Source organism: Pantherophis guttatus, chromosome 1 (assembly GCF_059756535.1).
Source record: "Pantherophis guttatus breed Tessera chromosome 1, ASM5975653v1, whole genome shotgun sequence".
In the NCBI taxonomy this organism is placed as follows: Eukaryota; Metazoa; Chordata; class Lepidosauria; order Squamata; family Colubridae; genus Pantherophis; species Pantherophis guttatus.
Genome location: NC_142063.1, coordinates 257,842,317 through 257,860,213, shown reverse-complemented (window position 1 = coordinate 257,860,213; position 17,897 = coordinate 257,842,317). Strand labels below are relative to the sequence as shown.

General features: G+C 42.8%; 1 protein-coding gene across 5 annotated transcripts in view; it reads left to right on the top strand.

Annotated features, from left to right (window-relative positions):
* SGK1 (serum/glucocorticoid regulated kinase 1) overlaps positions 1 to 17,897 on the top strand; it is an 89,213-nt gene that overhangs the window by 65,413 nt on the left and 5,903 nt on the right. Inside the window, exons 1-4 of one of the 5 annotated variants that reach the window (XM_034418849.3) lie at positions 9,448 to 10,620; positions 16,319 to 16,394; positions 17,078 to 17,153; positions 17,457 to 17,561. In XM_034418849.3, coding sequence (XP_034274740.1) covers positions 10,587 to 10,620; positions 16,319 to 16,394; positions 17,078 to 17,153; positions 17,457 to 17,561 — 291 coding nt within the window. In that variant the 5' untranslated portion in view covers positions 9,448 to 10,586. Of the gene's footprint in view, positions 1 to 9,447; positions 10,621 to 13,067; positions 13,644 to 14,156; positions 16,065 to 16,318; positions 16,395 to 17,077; positions 17,154 to 17,456; positions 17,562 to 17,897 lie in introns of those variants that run through there. The other 4 variants (XM_034418850.3, XM_034418851.3, XM_034418848.3 and 1 more) reach the window with 4 other exon arrangements.

Below are 17,897 nucleotides of genomic sequence, written 5' to 3'. Positions count from 1 at the left end.
ATGGTCACATGTGCTTCCCAGGTCACATGTGGTGAGTTTCTGCTGCTATTAGAGAGCTAATCCTATCTTTGTTGGATCTTTGGCAATTCCTACTATGGCTCTGCCTGAAGGAGGTAGATCTTTGTTATGTAGAATAGACTGGCCCAAGCCTTAATGGTCCATTGACAAAGGGTGGGGCAGGAAGATGGGAGCTGCTTCAAAATATGCTTTTCCATTTCTCATCCAGGGAAATATAATATTCTGCCTTTTTCATATTTCCTAAAATATTTCACTCTTCCAGGAAAGGGGTGGGTGCTAACTTCCTACAATAATAAAAAGGGTTCCAGTACAGGTAGTTCTCAACTTACAACAGTTCATTTAGTGACCGTTCAAAGTTACAATGGCACTGAAAGAAGGTGACTTATGACAGTTTTTCATAGTTATGACCTTTGCAGCCTCCCCATGATCATGTGATCAAAATTTAGATTCTTAGCAACTGACTCATATTAATGACGGTTGCAGTGTTCCGGGGTCTCATGGGATCACCTTTTGCGACCTTCTGACAAGCAAAGTCAATGGGGAAGCCAGATTCATTTAACAACTATGTTACTAACTTATCAACTGCAGGGATTCACTTAACAAATGAGGCAAGAAAGCTTGTAAAATGGGGCAAAACTCATTTAACAAATGTCTTACTCAGCAACATAAATTTTTGGCTCAATTGTGGTTGTAATTTGTATATCCAAAATAAAAAGAAGAGAAAGGAATCAATGTGACAGCTACTAACAAAGAAAGAAGGAACTATTCAATTTTAAGGTGCTCATGTTTTCCTAGCTAAATGTGAAGAACAGGATGAAGGAGCAGGATGTCATCATCATCATCCTGTTTAAAAGCATTTACCTCTTTCCTTAAGAAGTAAATGCTTTACCTCTTAAGGAAGCTAAGATTGCAGGAACGTCAGCGACTGCTAAAGCATAAGACCCATATTTTTTACAGTAGTTACTGCACAGGCCCACACACAGAAACACATTTACGAATGAAGGCAAATATACGTGTCCCACGATCATGTTGCAAGATCCAATCTGGGTCAGTCACCAGGAAGAGAGGTTTAGTCTTTTGAGCTTTCGGACTTATGCTGGAGCCCATCCTCGGGGAAATTCTCTCTATTGGAATGTGAGACAGAAGTGCCCTGAGAACGGACTCCAGCAAGAATCCGAAAGCTCAGAAGATTAAATCTCTGGTCCCAGTGATTGACTCAGATTGGATCCTACAAACACAATTTTTCTAAGACACTCATATTTAAAATGCAATCTCTTGAAGTAAACTTATTTAAAGTATTGATCTCTTGTCTGGCTCAAGCCTGACAGTAAAACATCTTCTAAATCTGTAGAGAATCCAGGAAGAATTTCAGAAAGACAAGATAAATCATCTTTGGAAGCAAGATGTTAAAATTACCCTAGAGTGTTGATAAATTGTCGGTTTACTAATGGAACTACTGAACTGAGGTTCTCCTTAAATTATTTTTCTTTACTTCTGGGTATGGTGACTTCCACCAGTTATCACAGCGAATAGACACACCTCCCTTTTTTTTTTTGCTGAAATTTGATCTATGAATGCATTAGGGATGGTTTCTATTGTTCCTAATCCTATTTTTATGACATGACTGTAGTACTGCCATCATCACATTTTGACACAGCTTGCCAGTAATAGAGCAGTGTTAACCGATGCATTCCCACTTATGTGATATTTTTTTAATAAACATCGAGTTATGAATATGAGGGGTTTTTTAAAGCACAATTCTTGGTGCATTCAAGGCAATTGCCCCAGAGAACCATGAATTGCCTTGTCAATTGCAACATGTATAGGCAAACATTCCACAAATAAGTGGGTCAACACTCATTGATATGATGTGACTGTAGATCTTCTGTCAGTGTGACCTCAGAAAGGTCAAAGCCCCGGAGGCCTAAGTACATCTCTCAAAAGCAAAAATTTAATATGTACTTTTGTTATGCTTTTATAACAAAACAAGGATTATCAGAATAGCTACAAAGGGTTTTTGTGAATGCTTATCTGGGGGAGTAACACAGGGGATCTGAGTTATTTAAAAACAACTTTAAGGTAATCTTGTTTTAGATAAAGCTGAAAACATTTCTTTTGTTATTTACATCAGACAGACAAATCTGATTTCAAACTAGGACACTTAAGAATGACTATGAAAACATTTCTTACCTTTTAAACCTAGGAACACTTGGCCAAAATCTCAATAAGTACAGTTTAAAATGTAATGAATTCAAGAACAGACTATAAGCAGAGTGTTAAAACAATGACAAAATGAAACAACAGGTAACATGTGCTATTCTAATTGCTGAAAATGCAATTATTCTGCAAGCTATAGTAATGGGGGTCAAGGAGATAACTTTTTTAAAAATGGAAGTAAGATTAAATTTAAAAAGATTTAATTAATAAAAATAGCCACAGCAACCAGCCTTAGAATGGACTAAGAAGATAATGAAGTTGTGGATAACTTCCACTTTTTAGGATCACCTATCAGCAGGTAGAGGAACTAGCAGTCAGAGGCTTAGTATAGTAGCTATGAAAGACTTGAAAAATGGATATGGAGTCTAGAACAAATCAACTCACAGCACACTCACTCACAGATAATCAGGCTCAAATTATCATATTTCATATTTCAAACACATTATGTGAAGTTCTAGTCCTCTGGAAGTCAATAGTGCTGGGAAAGATGGAAGGAAAGAGAATGACCTGAAGCAAGTTGGACAGGTTCAATAATGGTGGTAGTAGATGCACTGTTGGAAGACCTAAAGGACCAACATGTGAATAGAACTTCCTGGAGAAAATCTACCTGTATGGTTGCTAAGAACTGACCCCAAGCTGAATGCACTTAATCACATTACAAATGATTTCCAAGCATCAGTCAAACCGGTAGCAGCAGAGGCGGGAGGCTCTGCCCACCTGCCTGGACGCTTCTGCCCACCCGCTTGGACGCTTCTTAATGTGATTAAGAAGCATCGCGAGCACCCACGCACCCAGAAGCGAACTGGTAGCGACGGGATTTGAAACCCACTACTGCCAAGCATATCTGTGGACGCTAAACAAGATTTTGCTTATTATGTGTATTAAATGGATAAGTAACAGTAGTTTGTTTGTTTGTTTGTTTATTATTAAAATTTATATGCCACCCTTCTCCCGGAGGACTCAGGGCAACTCACAACCATCAAGTAAAGTAAAAACAATAACAATAACAATAACAATAAATAAAGTTAAAAAATACAATTAAAATCCCACAATTAATTAAAAACTCCCAAACAGATCAGACAATTTGTTTAAAAAGCCATGTCTTCAGGTCTTTGCGGAAAGAACGGAGGTCAGGGGCTGTCCGGAGCCCAGTGGGTAACTCGTTCCAGAGGGTTGGTGTGGCCACAGAGAACACCCTCATCTGGGTGCCATCAGCCGACATTGTCTGGCAGACGGCACCCAGAGGAGGGCAGTCCTATGTGAGTGCACTGGGTGGTGGGAGGCCAGGTAGGAGGTGCTCCTGCAAGTATCCCAGGCCCATGCCATGAAGGGCTTTATAGGTAAGTACCCGCACCTTGAAGCGGACCCGAAGGACCACTGGCAACCAGAGCAGCTCGCGCAGGAGAGATGTTATCCGGGAGTAACGGGAAGCTCCCGTAACAACGTGCGCGGCTGCATTCTGGACCAGTTGGAGCTTCCAGGTGCACCCCAAGGGCAGCCCCATGTAGAGAGCGTTGCAGTAGTCCAACCGAGAGATAACAAGAGCATGAGTGACTGTACGGAGGGCATCCCTATCTAGGAAGGGTCGCAACTGGCGCATCAGGCAAACCTGTGCAAAAGCCCCCCTGGACACGGCCGTCAGATGATCCACTAAGGACAGCCGCGAATCCAGGACGACACCAAGGTTGCGAACCCTATCAGAGGGAGTTAACAACTCCACTCCCATCAAAAGTGATGGGGCCACTAGATCCTGGGATGCCGACATCCACAGCCACTCCATCTTGGAGGGGTTGAGTCTGAGCCTGTTCCTGCCCATCCAAACCCCCACCACCTCCAGGCACTTAGACATCATGGAAAGGGCATCCCTGGATTGGTCCAGGGTGGAGATATAAAGCTGAGTATCATCAGCATATTGATGGTAATTCACCCCGAAACTCCAAATTATCTCACCCAGCGGCTTCATATAGATGTTAAAGAGCAAGGGGGAGAGAACTGAACCCTGAGGAACCCCACAAGTAACGGGCCTTGAGGAGGATCTCTGCCCCCCTGCTCAGACAAACTGCGTACGGCCCGAGAGGTAGGAGGAGAACCACTGTAAAACAGTGCCCCCCACTCCAACCCCCCCGAGTCGTCGCAGTAAGATACCATGGTCACTGAGCGGTGAAGTAGGACCAGAGCAGAGGAATAACCCCTGTCCCAGGCCCGCCACAGATCATTCACCAGGGCGACCAATGCCGTTTCCGTGCTGTGTCCGTGCCTGAAGCCCGACTTAATGTTTAGTATATATTTGAAGCTATCTTATACTCATTGTTTGTATCTTTGTGAACTCAGTAGCATTATACCCAAGTCCTTTTGTTAAAACAAAACATTTTAAAGAGTGGAATATAAATTAACTACAGCACAAGCAGAAAAAATAATGAAAAAAAGGAATCTACAGACTGCATATTGATTAAAATAAACACAATAAAAAGTAAGAAAAACTAAATAACGAAAAACGAAAGAAAAGAGATCTATATACTATCCATATTAGGAATACATATAGGTCTAAATTTAATTATAAGCTTCAGGGCTGAATTTTATTATTATACACCGGCCAGAGTCTCCTTTGGGGGAGATGAGTAGCTATATAAATTAATTAATTAAATAATTCTATATTGATACTACATGGATCCCATGCTCAAATATTTGTGACATATATACAGTAGACTCTGATAATTTACTCTGCAAGGGTTTTTTCAATGAACAACCAAAAAGTGGAAGTATCTAAATAGGAAATCATGGTTTTTCAGAACATTTTAAGCACAGAACAAACGAAGAGAAACCATGATTTTCCACATAGGGGAATTATTCTGTCCAGGAACACTCCTCATCCTGCCTCTATAATCCCAGAACATTAAAGTTTTTCATTGATCCTGCCATAGGATTGGCACTGGGGTACAATCAAACAGACAATGGATTTATTTTTGTCTGGGAAGTATTGTTTATCTGGATGATGGCACTCAAACCAGCTTAGCAGAACTCTTTCAGCCAATTCTGTTTGAGGATTCTGGCAACCTTTTGACAAGATCAAGTCTTAAAGCAGTAAAAACGTTCTGTACATTCCTTATTCATTATCCATTGGTCTATTGCTGACTTGTAATCCTGTTGGCAAAGCAAGTGGAATTAATAACCCCAGAAAAACTAAATGACTATCCTATGACAATAACCCTTATGTGGACAAAGTTATCATCCCGTCATTGAACATTTCAAGAGAAGATGTTCCAAAAATGCAGGAGATGGTACATTAATGAAGAAATTTTACTAACATTGTTTTGAATTATTATCTACCCAGTATTAAATACTTTACTCAGTGATTTTTGGTCACTGAGATAACTAAAAATATAATAAATATATAAACAGACAAACTATAAATCCAGTGGGGCTTAGCACTGAGCAAATTTCCTAAGAGCAGACTGAACAGATAGTCCTCGACATACAACTTTAATTGAGCCTGGACATAAATTGAGACATCACGCAATTGGTTTCAAAATTACAACTTTTTTGACAATGATTAAGCTAACAGAGTGATCATTAAGCAAACACAAAAGTCATTGTTAATCCATTTTCCCAGATGGGTGTTTTTTGCCAGAAATCAGAAGTAAATACTGGAAACTAACTACCAAAAAAAATGTCACAAATTGTGATCATATTATTGAGGGAAGCTACAAGCGGCCATAAAGGTGAGCCTGTTACCAAACACACACAAACCTATCATGTAACTCTGGGTTGTGTGTGCAGCTGTTGTAACTTTGAAAACAGGTCATAAATAGCTCTGGGAGAGGCATTGTAACTTTGAATAGTAGTAAATAACCAGTTGTAAGTCAAGGACTACCTGTATAATATTTAGATATTAATAAATGGAAACCCCTGGATTGGCATTGTTTCCTTTTATTCAAATCTGGGAGAAGCAGAGTCTTAAATAAGACTAAAATACTTTATTATATAACGGTGGATTCAATGTTTAACGAATACTTTCTTATAGTTTGCAAACTAATAAGCCCATTTTTTTGTCTTTACCATTTTATTTTATTTTTGTTGTTGGTATGAATGCTGCTAAGTAGGTACTTTTCAACTAGAAAATATGATGGACAGCAATCTCCAATCCAATGTTCTCAAGATATATTGGACTACAACTCTCATCACCCTCAACCATTGGCTATTGGTGATGGAAATTTCCAAAAGTCCTGATACATTAATTGTAGATCTGTCTGTTGAAAGATGCTATACATATGTCTCTTAGATAAGATTAGTAAATGACTAAAGTCTCTGCAAAGTAAGAAATGCAGTCTCTCACAAATCTGAGAGACAGAAGTGTTGTTTTTTAAAAATCTTGTGTGTGTTTATTTCCAACAGAATATGGATAGTCATTTGATAAGCTTTAATTTGGATATGGCAGTAAGAATGGGTTGGACCTAAGTGGCCCCTTCCAACTCTATGATTTTTTTTTTGTAGATAGACGGTATAATTTTATGTAATTCCCAGTTATTTCCACTAGCTTGTTTGCTTGCAATGCTGATGCAATACCTTTGCAGTAGTAACAACTACTTTTGCTTAAAAAAAAGAAGAAGAAAGATATCTCATTAATGCAGCAATCAGTACATCCAGTACACTGCAGTCTAAGCATTTATTTCCTAATTGGGGGGGGAGGGGGAGAGAATTGGCCTCAGGTACACTTAAGGTACACTCTTAACATTTAGAAAGTCAGAATTTAACAAATATAGCATGGGTGGGAAGTAGGGAGTACTTTGCAGATAAGATAAAAGTTAGAAAAATACTAGCACAATTTCCTATATTACTTGGAATTTCCACTGAACTGTATTAGAGTAACACATAACAAAATGTTAACATACAACTATTTCAGAGATGGTTACAAATCACTTTAATGTAGGTCTACTTCACTTCTGGCATAGAGGGTTCATAGCCTAGAGACTATATACATCATGCTCTGGTAGCCTTGCACATAAGACTCCAGCTTCAGAACCATATAGAATCTGTGTTAAGACTCTTGTAACCTATTGTCTCTTAGTATCACCCACCCACCCTTCCATCACAATCATTTGTAAGAAACTTCCCTAAGTTTACATACAGGAACAGTAAAGGATTGTATGTTGGGCTTTCCTTTTGTGCCAGGCAATATATTAGCAATATGGAAGTAATAAAAATAAGTTGTTGCAAGGTGCAAGTCAAAAATCGCCCAGCTTCAAACTCAGCTCAATAATATCCACAAAAATCCTCCATCACCCGTTCCCAAACCAATACCAGTAATATGGTTCATTTTAACTGTTCCACTTTAGCGGACAGCCTTCAAGGCTGTGTGTCCACCACCACCATGTGTCTACCATCAACAAATTCTCAGTTTTGAAATAGGACTTTAGGAGAGGAGGAGGAGGTTAGGACATTTCTATTTCAGTGTTGGCAAGTAGGTATAAGGCAAAGCTACACTGGTGTATACTTATGATGATGGTTACCAATGTACTGGATAGTCCTCAACATACGACCATAATTGGAACCAGAATTTCCATTGTAAAGCAAGGCAGTTATTTAGTGAGTCACACAAGATTTTACAATCTTTTTTTGCCATGGTTGTTAATTGAATTACTACAGTTGTTAATTGAATCATATAATTGTTAAGCGAACCTGGCTCCCTCCCATTAACTTGGCTTGTCAGAAGCCAGGTGGGAATGGTGATATGACCCCGGGATGCAACCGTCCTAAATACATGCTGGTTGCCAAGTGCCCAGATTTTGATTACATGACCATGGGGATGCTGTGATGGTCTTAAGCATGAGGACTGGTTGTAAGTAACTTTTTTCAGTGTTGTTGTAATTTTTGAATGGTTGCTAAATGAATGGTTGTAAGTTGAGGACTACCTATACACGTTTATTCCAAAATAGAGACGAATATGTTCAACCTAACTTTTTTTTCCTACTAAAATCCATGTTAGAATATTATTATTAGACAGTTCAGACTTATTAGTGTGTAAGCTTTCAGATTCTTTAGAATCTCTCATCATACACAATGATTAATAAAGCAACGGGAACGGGGAGAGCTGGCTACTACTTAGATGTAATGAATTTATTTTCAGTTTGAATATATGCAATGGTTTCTCACATTTTCCACCTGAAGTCTATAAGAAGTAGACTCCATTGCTTGAATAATCCAAAACGGTTATCCTTTTACTCTCCTTCCTTTGTTCAGTATTTTATCTAATTAATATTCTGGAAAATCTGAAAGGTGTTTGGTGATCTTGGTTTAGCCTAATGTAACTATTGTCCAATCCGGGTTTTAGAATTTTTCTTATCAATAACTCAGCTAGTTTGGATTTTTTGGTATTCTTTAGAAAGTATCAGAGAAGGAAGGAAGGAAGGAAGGAAGGAAGGAAGGAAGGAAGGAAGGAGAAATTAGAGTTGAGCAGATTTGATTCCAAAAAAGTGCTTTAGATGCACAGAAGTGCAAACGTAGCACCTGTCTCTAGGTCTATACAGAGACACAGCTCTTCCCAGAATGATACAATCGCCATTCATAGCCCTATGCACTCTAAAGTATCTTTTGGAAATCAAGTCCAAAGTGCTGCAGAGCCTTTAACAGAAAATAGCCAATGTGTGGAAGAGGATTTGTCTAAAGTGGAGAGTGCAATACTAATCGAAGTGACAGGTTCAGGAGATTTTACTTAATCATCAAGGCCTGAAGTCCACACAGGGAATTCCTCGTGTCTTGTAGGGTGAGGGTGGGGATTTGCGGCTGGAAGTCACCCGCCTCAGCTTAGCGAGTTGTGTTGCAGACTTCATCCTCCACCTCAGAGCACCCTGCCAAACTGAGCCTCCTTTTTCAACGCCTAGTGTGCCCATCGCTTCCTAGAACAGATGGCAGAGTTTCAGCGGGCCTACTCTCATCTATTGGCCCTAGTTCCTACTCAGAGAAAGGTGCGATTGTCACAGGGACCCTAAATGTCATCATGGACCCTAAAAACGTGTCATCATGGACCCTAAAAACGGGTCTCCGTGAGGTCACAAGGCTGGCCTCGACAGCCACGCAGAAATCCCCTTCCCCCCCTCCCACCTCAGAATGTGAACTCGAGCGCCCCCCGCGTCCCCTTTGAAGGTTGCAGCCGAAGTCTGGTGCGAGAACTCGAGACTTCGCCGTCTGTCCTCCTTCCCTCTTCGGGGAGAGCGAGAGAAACAAGAGGCGTTCAGCGGCCGCAGGCTGGGTTTCGGGCTCCGGAGGCGGGAAAGCCCTCGCCGTGTGTCTCTCGCTTTCCTGTTCGGAAGTGCTTGGTGCCAGGACTGGAAGAGGGACGCCTGCTCCAGCCTCCACCCCTGGGCCGGCAGGAAAGCCCAGTCTCAACAACTTCTCTTTCCTTTGAAACGACACATGTTCGGGAGCCCAGATGTCTCCCTCCGCTGCTAAAAAGAGAAAGGGGAAGTGGCGTGGGTGGCTGGCTGGGTGGGGAGGGAGGAACGGGATGACACCGGCGGCAGCCGTCCTCTCGCGCAGTTTTGACGCAGAAATAGCATACCTCCCTCCCCCCCACCCCGCTAGCAGCAGCAGGGGAACATCTGTCCCCGCTATCTTTTGGCGGCGATCCCCAAAGGCATTAACCCGGAGCCCTAAGGAGTCATGTCTGTCTTCTCTATAGTTGCAAATACTTAACCGGTTTGGGAATCGGCTGCTGGATGTTTGCTGCAGCGAATCGTGCGATTAAACAGTGCTATAAAATCTTGCCTCGAAACTCTAGCCTAGAGATCCCAATCCACAAATCACATCCACTGAAATAGTCGCATGAACGGTATACCCAAAAAGCATATCGGGATCGCCTTCCCCAGCTCCTGATGCCTCTTGGGTTAATTTTTTTTTATATATATAAAACACTCTTCTATATAGAGTGATAACACTCTTCTGTTCTTTAGTTGTGTTTTGATTCAAGTCTTGCTGGGCTGCAGTTACAAATGCATTAATTACAGGCGACCTGCATTTCTAGTTGCACACCGGGTGTGCGTGTGGGCATGTTGTGTACATAATAAGCAAGGGATGATTTCAGTAAATTTCAGGGTTATGTTGCAACAACGTGGCTAACGCTGAACTTTAGTTCTCCGTGTGTAAATCACCTTTAATGCAAGGTTCATAAAGTGGGCAGCTAGATCAGCTAGTTTCTTTCCTTCATCGCCCGCCTCCTGTCAAGCTGATTGGGAGCCGGACAGTAGTCCAAAGGAGACGTATTGTTGGGAATTATAACAAACGAAAGGATTTAAAAGTACAGAACGGCACTGCTGTTGTGGGATCTTGAGGAAAAGAAGAGAGAGGAAGAGAGAACCATGAGAGGGAAAGAAGAAAAGCCTTCACTAAAAGGTTGGTTAATTAGTTTTTCTAACAGTTCTTTTGTTTGATTATTCATTAAGGGGGGGGGACTTTTTCAACAATTTATCTGGAGGAACAGTGATTGAAACTTTGGAAGGGGAGGGATACTTACAAATTGTAATTACTTTTATCAAGTAAGCAAGCCATACAAGGATTGGACTCTTTTTCTTTTCTTTTCTTTTCTTTTTTTTTTGATGCTGTGGAAATGATGGAAAAACCCTCTTTGAAAGCAAACTGAAGGAATGAGATGGAGGAAGTTGTAGTGGATCTAAATGTCTTCAGAGAATGGGGGGGGCGGTGTAGTAGCTATAGTTGTTTTGAACTCAGCTTCTTATGCCGACTTTTAGTTTCCTTTCAGGGCTTTTAAAGAGAAAAGACTCTGGAAAAGGGTGAAGTAGCACTGAGACCATGAATGGGTCTGTAAGTTCAGTTAAAGAGCTCTCTTTGGCTTGAGCAAGTAGACAAAATCTTTGAACTAGCTTTGTTCACTCAGACTGTAATGTGTGTGAAACCTGTCATATATTGAGGCAGCCTGGCTAGCACTCTGAATACAGCTGCAAGTAGCTCTTCAGGCTTTAGACAAGCCTCAAATAGAGATGTGGAATTGCACATCTTTTAAAGGTCCCCCCCCCCATAGTGTCCACATGTTGTAAGCATTGGCTTCCTTCAGTTTTATAGGTGCTTTCCATTATCCTTTGCATAATGTTACCACAGATAGTTGATTGGAACTAATTAACATGATCCTGGGCTTTTCTTCCTTTTGTAAGTATAGGGGTGCCGGAACATCTAAATTGTTCCAAGAGCATTTGCTTTGAGATGGCACCCATTGAGTATCATTGAGACTTGGACTAGTTAATTCCATAGTTCGACAACCTTGAAAAAGAATGCTGACAGACCAAGAAAGAAAGGAACTCAAATTAGAAATGACCTTGTTGTGCACCTTACAGAAGTACAGATCCCTGAATTCATCACTTCTGGTCTTTGCTGGCGATGCTGCCAGGAGTTGTAGCTCAGCATTAGTTGGAGGGCTTAATGTTTCCTGCCTCCGATTTGGGAACTAATACAGTACCGGCAGTATATTTTCATGGCTTCTGTGCCTTGATGAAATTTCTTGTGTTGGCTGAAAAGGAAAAACTGTGACGGAGCATGCGCGTTGTCAGCAATGGAATGTATGGTTTATAAGGGGACGTCGCAGTCGGCTACAGGGGGCGCTCTGCCTTTCTTCGCTAAAGCAAGCCCTGCTGGAAAACAGAAGCCATCTGGCAATCTTTTGACTGGGGGGGGGGCTGAACTTCCAATGAACTGGCTTTGTGCGCTATGACTGCTGTGCAATTGTCGCTGAAATGCAGCTGATCTTGATGTCTTTTAAAGCCTCGGTTGCTCTCATTATTCGGCTACACGGGCTTCTAGATGCCGAATTAACCAAACGGAGACCTTGCTGCGTTTTGCAAACTTGCATTTGCCAAGCCAGAGAGAAATTAGCAGTGGGACAGGAGGACGGTTCAGCTCAGCCTCCGTCGCGCGCTCTTCCCTTTAGGGAAGAGTTGTTCTTCTGCGGCGTAACCTGCACTTCAAAAGCATCCGTTCCGCTTCCCGGCAGCGAAAAATGTTTTCGGGCGCGCGCGCGCGCGCACGCAGATGTTACGTTGGAAGAGGGGAGGGGCAGAGTTTGTTAAAAAAAAAAAAAGGAAATAAATTCAATTAGCAGTCATTCCTCCCAAATCTCGTCTAGGAGTCGTGGGTAGCCTGAGAAAGAAGCACGCGAAAAACACCCGTTCGGGTTATTCAGTAGCATTCCTTCTGAGAACCTGTCTCATAACTTGATCCCAAAGCGTAAAGTTGCAAGAACGGTGAAAGATGCAAAGGGATGAAATTTGAAGCTTCATCACCCTCCAAATCAGTGGCCTCCAAAGTTCCCCTATATTCCCACCCATCCTTATTAAGTGACCCCCCAAAAAATATGTGGGGAAGGTTACCACAGAGGCAGTACCTGACGGCAGAGTTACAATCAACAAAATAAAGTTGATCAATCAACAAGATCTATTCTGTGGAGAAGGCTGCTATCTCCTCCCCCCTTACATATGTTATGTAATCGATTCTATATTATTTAATGCAATCTTATCAATAAGGGACCAAGGCCTCTACCAGGTGGGGCATCCCTTCCGGTTCCGTCAAAAGGTCTGTAGTTCTCCCTTGAAGATAAAAAGCGTCTTTGAGGCTAGGGATTCCGCTGGCGTCATTTTCGGGGTGATGAGATGTGGCAGCCCCCCCCCCACGCATTCGCGCTCTCCAATTATCTGTTCTGCAAGTCTGGGCCTTGCCTGCCACCTGCGTTTTTGGATCACCGGCCGGTGATATCTGGGCCTAATCCATACATAAACAAACCTCTTGGGTTCCGCTGTATTGCAGCGGCCGTATAAATACATAAATAGTCTTTCAGAGGGACGCATTGTTCTTCTGGGATCACAGTGATAATAATAGGGTAAAGCAATCAACTTTTTTTTTTCTCTGTTTCCTTCCATGGCTTTTGCAAATACTGTATGGAAATTTCCATTGCTTTCTTCGGCTCGGGAAGATCGTGCGGGTTTTTTTCTCCTCCCCCCTCCGCTTATTATTTTATTTATTTATCTATCGACTTGTATTGGAACGTTTTGGCCCCAAGTGTTCTCGGGAACAGCCCAAGGCAGCCGCGTGAACTCCAAGGTCTTGCTTCCAAGGGGCTCTTGTTGGTTGAATTGAGAAAGCCGGGCAGGAAATCGCAGTTTCCCTGAGTCCCTCCCTGCGGTTCCTTGACTGAAAAGGCCATTCCTGACCAACCTCTGACTCTCGCTGCTGCGGTCGCTTTTGCTGCGGGACAAAGTTTGAGCCGCGCGAGCCGGACTTCTCCGCTCCCCCTTTCTTCGTAACGGAGGCGAAAGACTTAACGGGCATTAAAAGACCTGATACGGAAGAAGGGATTATTGAGGCTCAAGGAAGAAGAAAAAAAAGTGCAGTTATTTCTGGTGAGGATTTTGGTAAGAAATGGATAGATAGACGATTGTTACACTTTCTCCTTTCTTGGGGGCTACTTGACTGCCTTGCCTTCTGGAAAACCACGAGCTTCCTCCCTCCCACCCCCACCGATTCTGACTTTGATGAGTTTGAGTGGCAGCAGACTTAATCCCCCTTCCCGCCCCCGGATGCCTCCTTTGGTTAAGGATTCCTTTTAAAGCTGGTTGTTGAGATGGTACCAACTATTGTAGCCAATGGACAACCACTCTGTTTGCTGCTGTGTTTGGTACGCTTTTGGGTCATTAATAAATACCATCTGATAAGCCCAGGCTTTGCTTAGGCTCCAGCGGTTATTGTTTCACTGCCGGAATTTGCTCTGAGGTGGTTTTTTTTAAAAGAGAAAGGGAAGGGGGAGTCTGGTCTGGTTTGCAAAGAGGCTGCCAGTTTTAAATGCCAGTCAATTACTGGAGAGAGGGAACTCTAAAGACAGTTTGGAACTACAGGTTGCCAAAATGCTTTGCGGATTCCGATGCTTTGGAATAGAAGCGAAAATGTCCACACCGACCGTGTTTACTGTATAATTCATACGGACTTTAATGAGATGTATTCCTGTATAGGTGTGTTGCACGGAGTAACTGAATTAGGAAGCCAAACTGTTAAAGGAAACGGGAAACGTTCAATGTATATGCGAGCGCAGATAGGGAGAGAGGAATTACTCGCAAAACACTTTGAATGCAGTGTACCGGCACTTTGAAGTTTCATGTTTCCTATGTTCTATAACTAAGCTGTCACTTAAACAGTTTACAGGATTAAGCAACGGGCAGACTAGTTCCCCAACCAGGCGCCCTCCGGCAACCAGCCTGCAATGGCTGGCTGGGAATTCTGACATTGCAAGCCCACCACTTGAGGGGGGGGGGAGCGCGCACCAGATTGCAGAAGGCTGACTAAGACAAAAACGCGCGTCGTAACGCTCTGTTCCTATGACTAGTAACGGAGAATATTGTTCGGGGGCCGAGCTGTGCAGATCCCGGGGGGGGTGGGGGTGGGGGAGAGAAAAGCGAAAACGAGCCGCCAGCGTCACGCTCCGTTTGCGAGTTTCCTCAGGGGCAAAAGTTGCGAACTACAGTACTCGGGGGAATGTCGCAAGGACCATTCTTATCTGTAGTACAAGCTGATCCTGCAATAAGGTCTCCCCCTAGGGGCATTTCTGACAGAAGAAAAATGCCACCATGCTGCAAGTAGATAAGAGATAGGTTTTCCTCGGGGCTGTGGCAAAAGGAAGCGGGGGGGGGGGAAGAGACGGATGCACGGGAGAAACAAACAAACAAACACACACAAACGCAAAGACACACTCCTTTGGTCTAAACCCTTCCTCGAGAGTTTTTAAGCGACGCCAAGCATCCGATTCAGGAATGGGAGGTGGGGGGGCACACTAACTGTAGCTACAGAGATGGCAGAGTGTGGCCAAAGGCATTCCTTTATCCCACTAGTGAAAGTCTTAAAGGAAAGCTACAAAATACTTAAAGACGGACCCGAACCCCCCACCCCGAGCCTCGCACCGTCTTAGAACCGCGCTGCGTTTGGAACGGAGCAATCCGTCCTAAGTGGCCAATTTTGCCTAATTGTAAACCGCGCCAAGCCCCCTTCCCCGCTGGGTTCCCCTCGACGAACGCAGCCAAGGTCACCCTAGTTCTCAATAGGCGAGTGGGGGAGGGGAAAAAAAGGAGAATTAATTAATCCCTTATTGCTTTCCCGCTCTCTCCCTCCCTCTTCCCCCCCTCCCCCCACAAAGATCCCAGGACTAACAAAAAAATACCCTCTCTAACCTTCCTAGATTCCGACCCCAACGTCGCACTGCTTTTTCCTAACCTCTTGAAAAAAGCTTCTGAGTTGCCCCTCCCTCCCTTCCCCTCCCCTCCCGCAGGCCCGCCTGGCCTGACTCTTGGAAACGTCAAAGCGAAAGGAGGAAGGAAGGGAAGGGCGGTCCGCGCGCTGCCTGCGGCTGGGCGCCAGGCTTTGCGTATCTTCTGGCGGCTCCCGGGCGCCCGGAACGGCGACTCAGCCTCTTCCTCATTGTTCCCTGCGGGCTCCTCCCCTTTTTCCTCTCCTCCTCCCACTGCTAAGCGCCGGGCCCTCGTTTATATAAAGCCTTTGGCGAGCGCCTGAGCCGGGAGTTTTCTTTGCAGCCCGAGAACGGCTGAGCTTGCTACGCATCCTTTTTGCGCTTTTTCCTTGGGCTGGCTGGCGGGCTGGCTTGGCTTGCTGACTCGCTCATTCGCTTAACTCGGTCGTAGATCGATCTGGGTTTTTTCCACCCTTCGGCTTGGATTATTGCTATCTGTCTTTTTTTTTTTTAACTCGCTCTGCGATGACGGTCAAAACTGAAGCTTCGGGATCCACCCTAACTTATTCAAAGATGAGAGGAATGGTGGCGATTTTGATCGGTGAGTAAGGGGGATCGAGCGAGGGTCACCGAGCCGCGTCGCCTCCTCAGCCTCTCACACAGAAAGATTTCCTTTGAGATTATTTTCCGAGTGCCGGATGAAAGAGCGCCTAAATAAATACATTTACAAGGAGCATCTAATTTTAATTTTTTTTCAATTTTAATACATTTAAAGAGCATCTAAATAAATTTAAAAAAACACGAAGGAAGTTGTCGATTGATGGGGATTCATTTTCTGTGTTTTCTTATTTGCAGCTTTCATGAAACAGAGAAGAATGGGGCTGAACGACTTCATTCAAAAAATAGCCACCAACTCCTATGCATGCAAACAGTAAGTATGTTTTGCTTTTCTGCATGATAGATACCACGGAAGTTAACAATTTAATTATAGCCTTGTGCGATGTTACCTAACTTCTTCCCCAGGGAGGAGAGGAGTTGAAACACGATCTGTTTGTAAATTGAACTTCTAGTCTATGGATAACTTACACAGAGTCAGGTTCCACTGAGTTCAGCATATTTAGGAAGTAGACTTAAGAATGTGCGTGTGGATGCTTTAATAATTTGTGAAGAGTTTCACTATAAAAGTATGTTATAGTGACTGCAATCCTATGCCACTTACTTACAAGCAAATCTCGTTGAACTCAGTGGGAGTTGTTTTTGAGAAGGGCCGGGCGTGTACTGGCTTTAGAAAATAGTATGTGTTTCTGTTGCCCCAATAGGGACTAAAACTATCCAGAGAAATGGCATCTTGTTTGAATTTTTTTGATCTCTCTGCCATTCCTTTTCTCTGACTTACAATTACAGAAGAAACCTGAGTCTGTTTGCTCAGGTTTGTGTTGTGTCTCTTTTTCCATCTTACCTTTGAAACCTAATAAGCAGTTTCAATCGCCTTTTCTAAGCTTGCCAGCCTGAATTTTGCTCAATTAGAGTTAGCCTGCCGCCTTGCGGTGAGATAATTTCCATATTCCAGGCATGTTGTAATTGGACTAATTCCATTCTGTCTTATCCTTGCAGTCCTGAAGTACAATCAATTCTGAAAATTTCCCAGCCTCAAGAACCAGAACTTATGAATGCCAATCCTTCTCCTCCAGTAAGTGGCCTTAGTTCCATGTATATTGAACTTGGAAAGAGATGTTTTAAAATAAAGATCCAGCACGCTAATTTAAAAGAGAAGATTTTTTAAAGAGCCATGTCTCATTTCTCTGCCTCATTTAAAGCAGGAAATGTGGCAACATTTTTAAATAAGCATTTTATTTCCCTGAAGCCCAAGTGGGCATGTTTTCTGAAGCCCCATCACAAAATAGCTTACAATTGTATTTGTTGTTTTTTAAGTCTGTATCCAACTATTTCAGTACAAAAATCTAACGCTTTTGATTTTTTTTTTCCATTGCAGCCTAGTCCATCTCAGCAAATCAACCTTGGCCCATCATCTAACCCTCATGCTAAACCATCAGATTTCCATTTCCTGAAAGTTATTGGGAAAGGTAGTTTTGGAAAGGTAGGCTATGTCTTGATTTTGTTTATTGCTTTTTAAGGATAAAACATTCATTGCTTTTATAGCCAGATGGATCCTTTGTTCTGAAGACTGATTTTAAAATGCATCCCCATGGCCTTGGGAGAGTCAGTCTCATCCAAGACATTTGTCTTAGTATGAAGTTGAGAAAATAAATTGAATAAGTGCAGTTAAATTGGTATTCTTGAGAAAGAACAATTTATCTTAAAGACTGAGAGAATTTGGATTATCTTCAAGAGGGGTTTGATGGCTTCATTGCCTAACTCTGTCTTTAAAGTATTGCCCTTCAGATACAAAACTTTAAGCCTATAATTATACTGA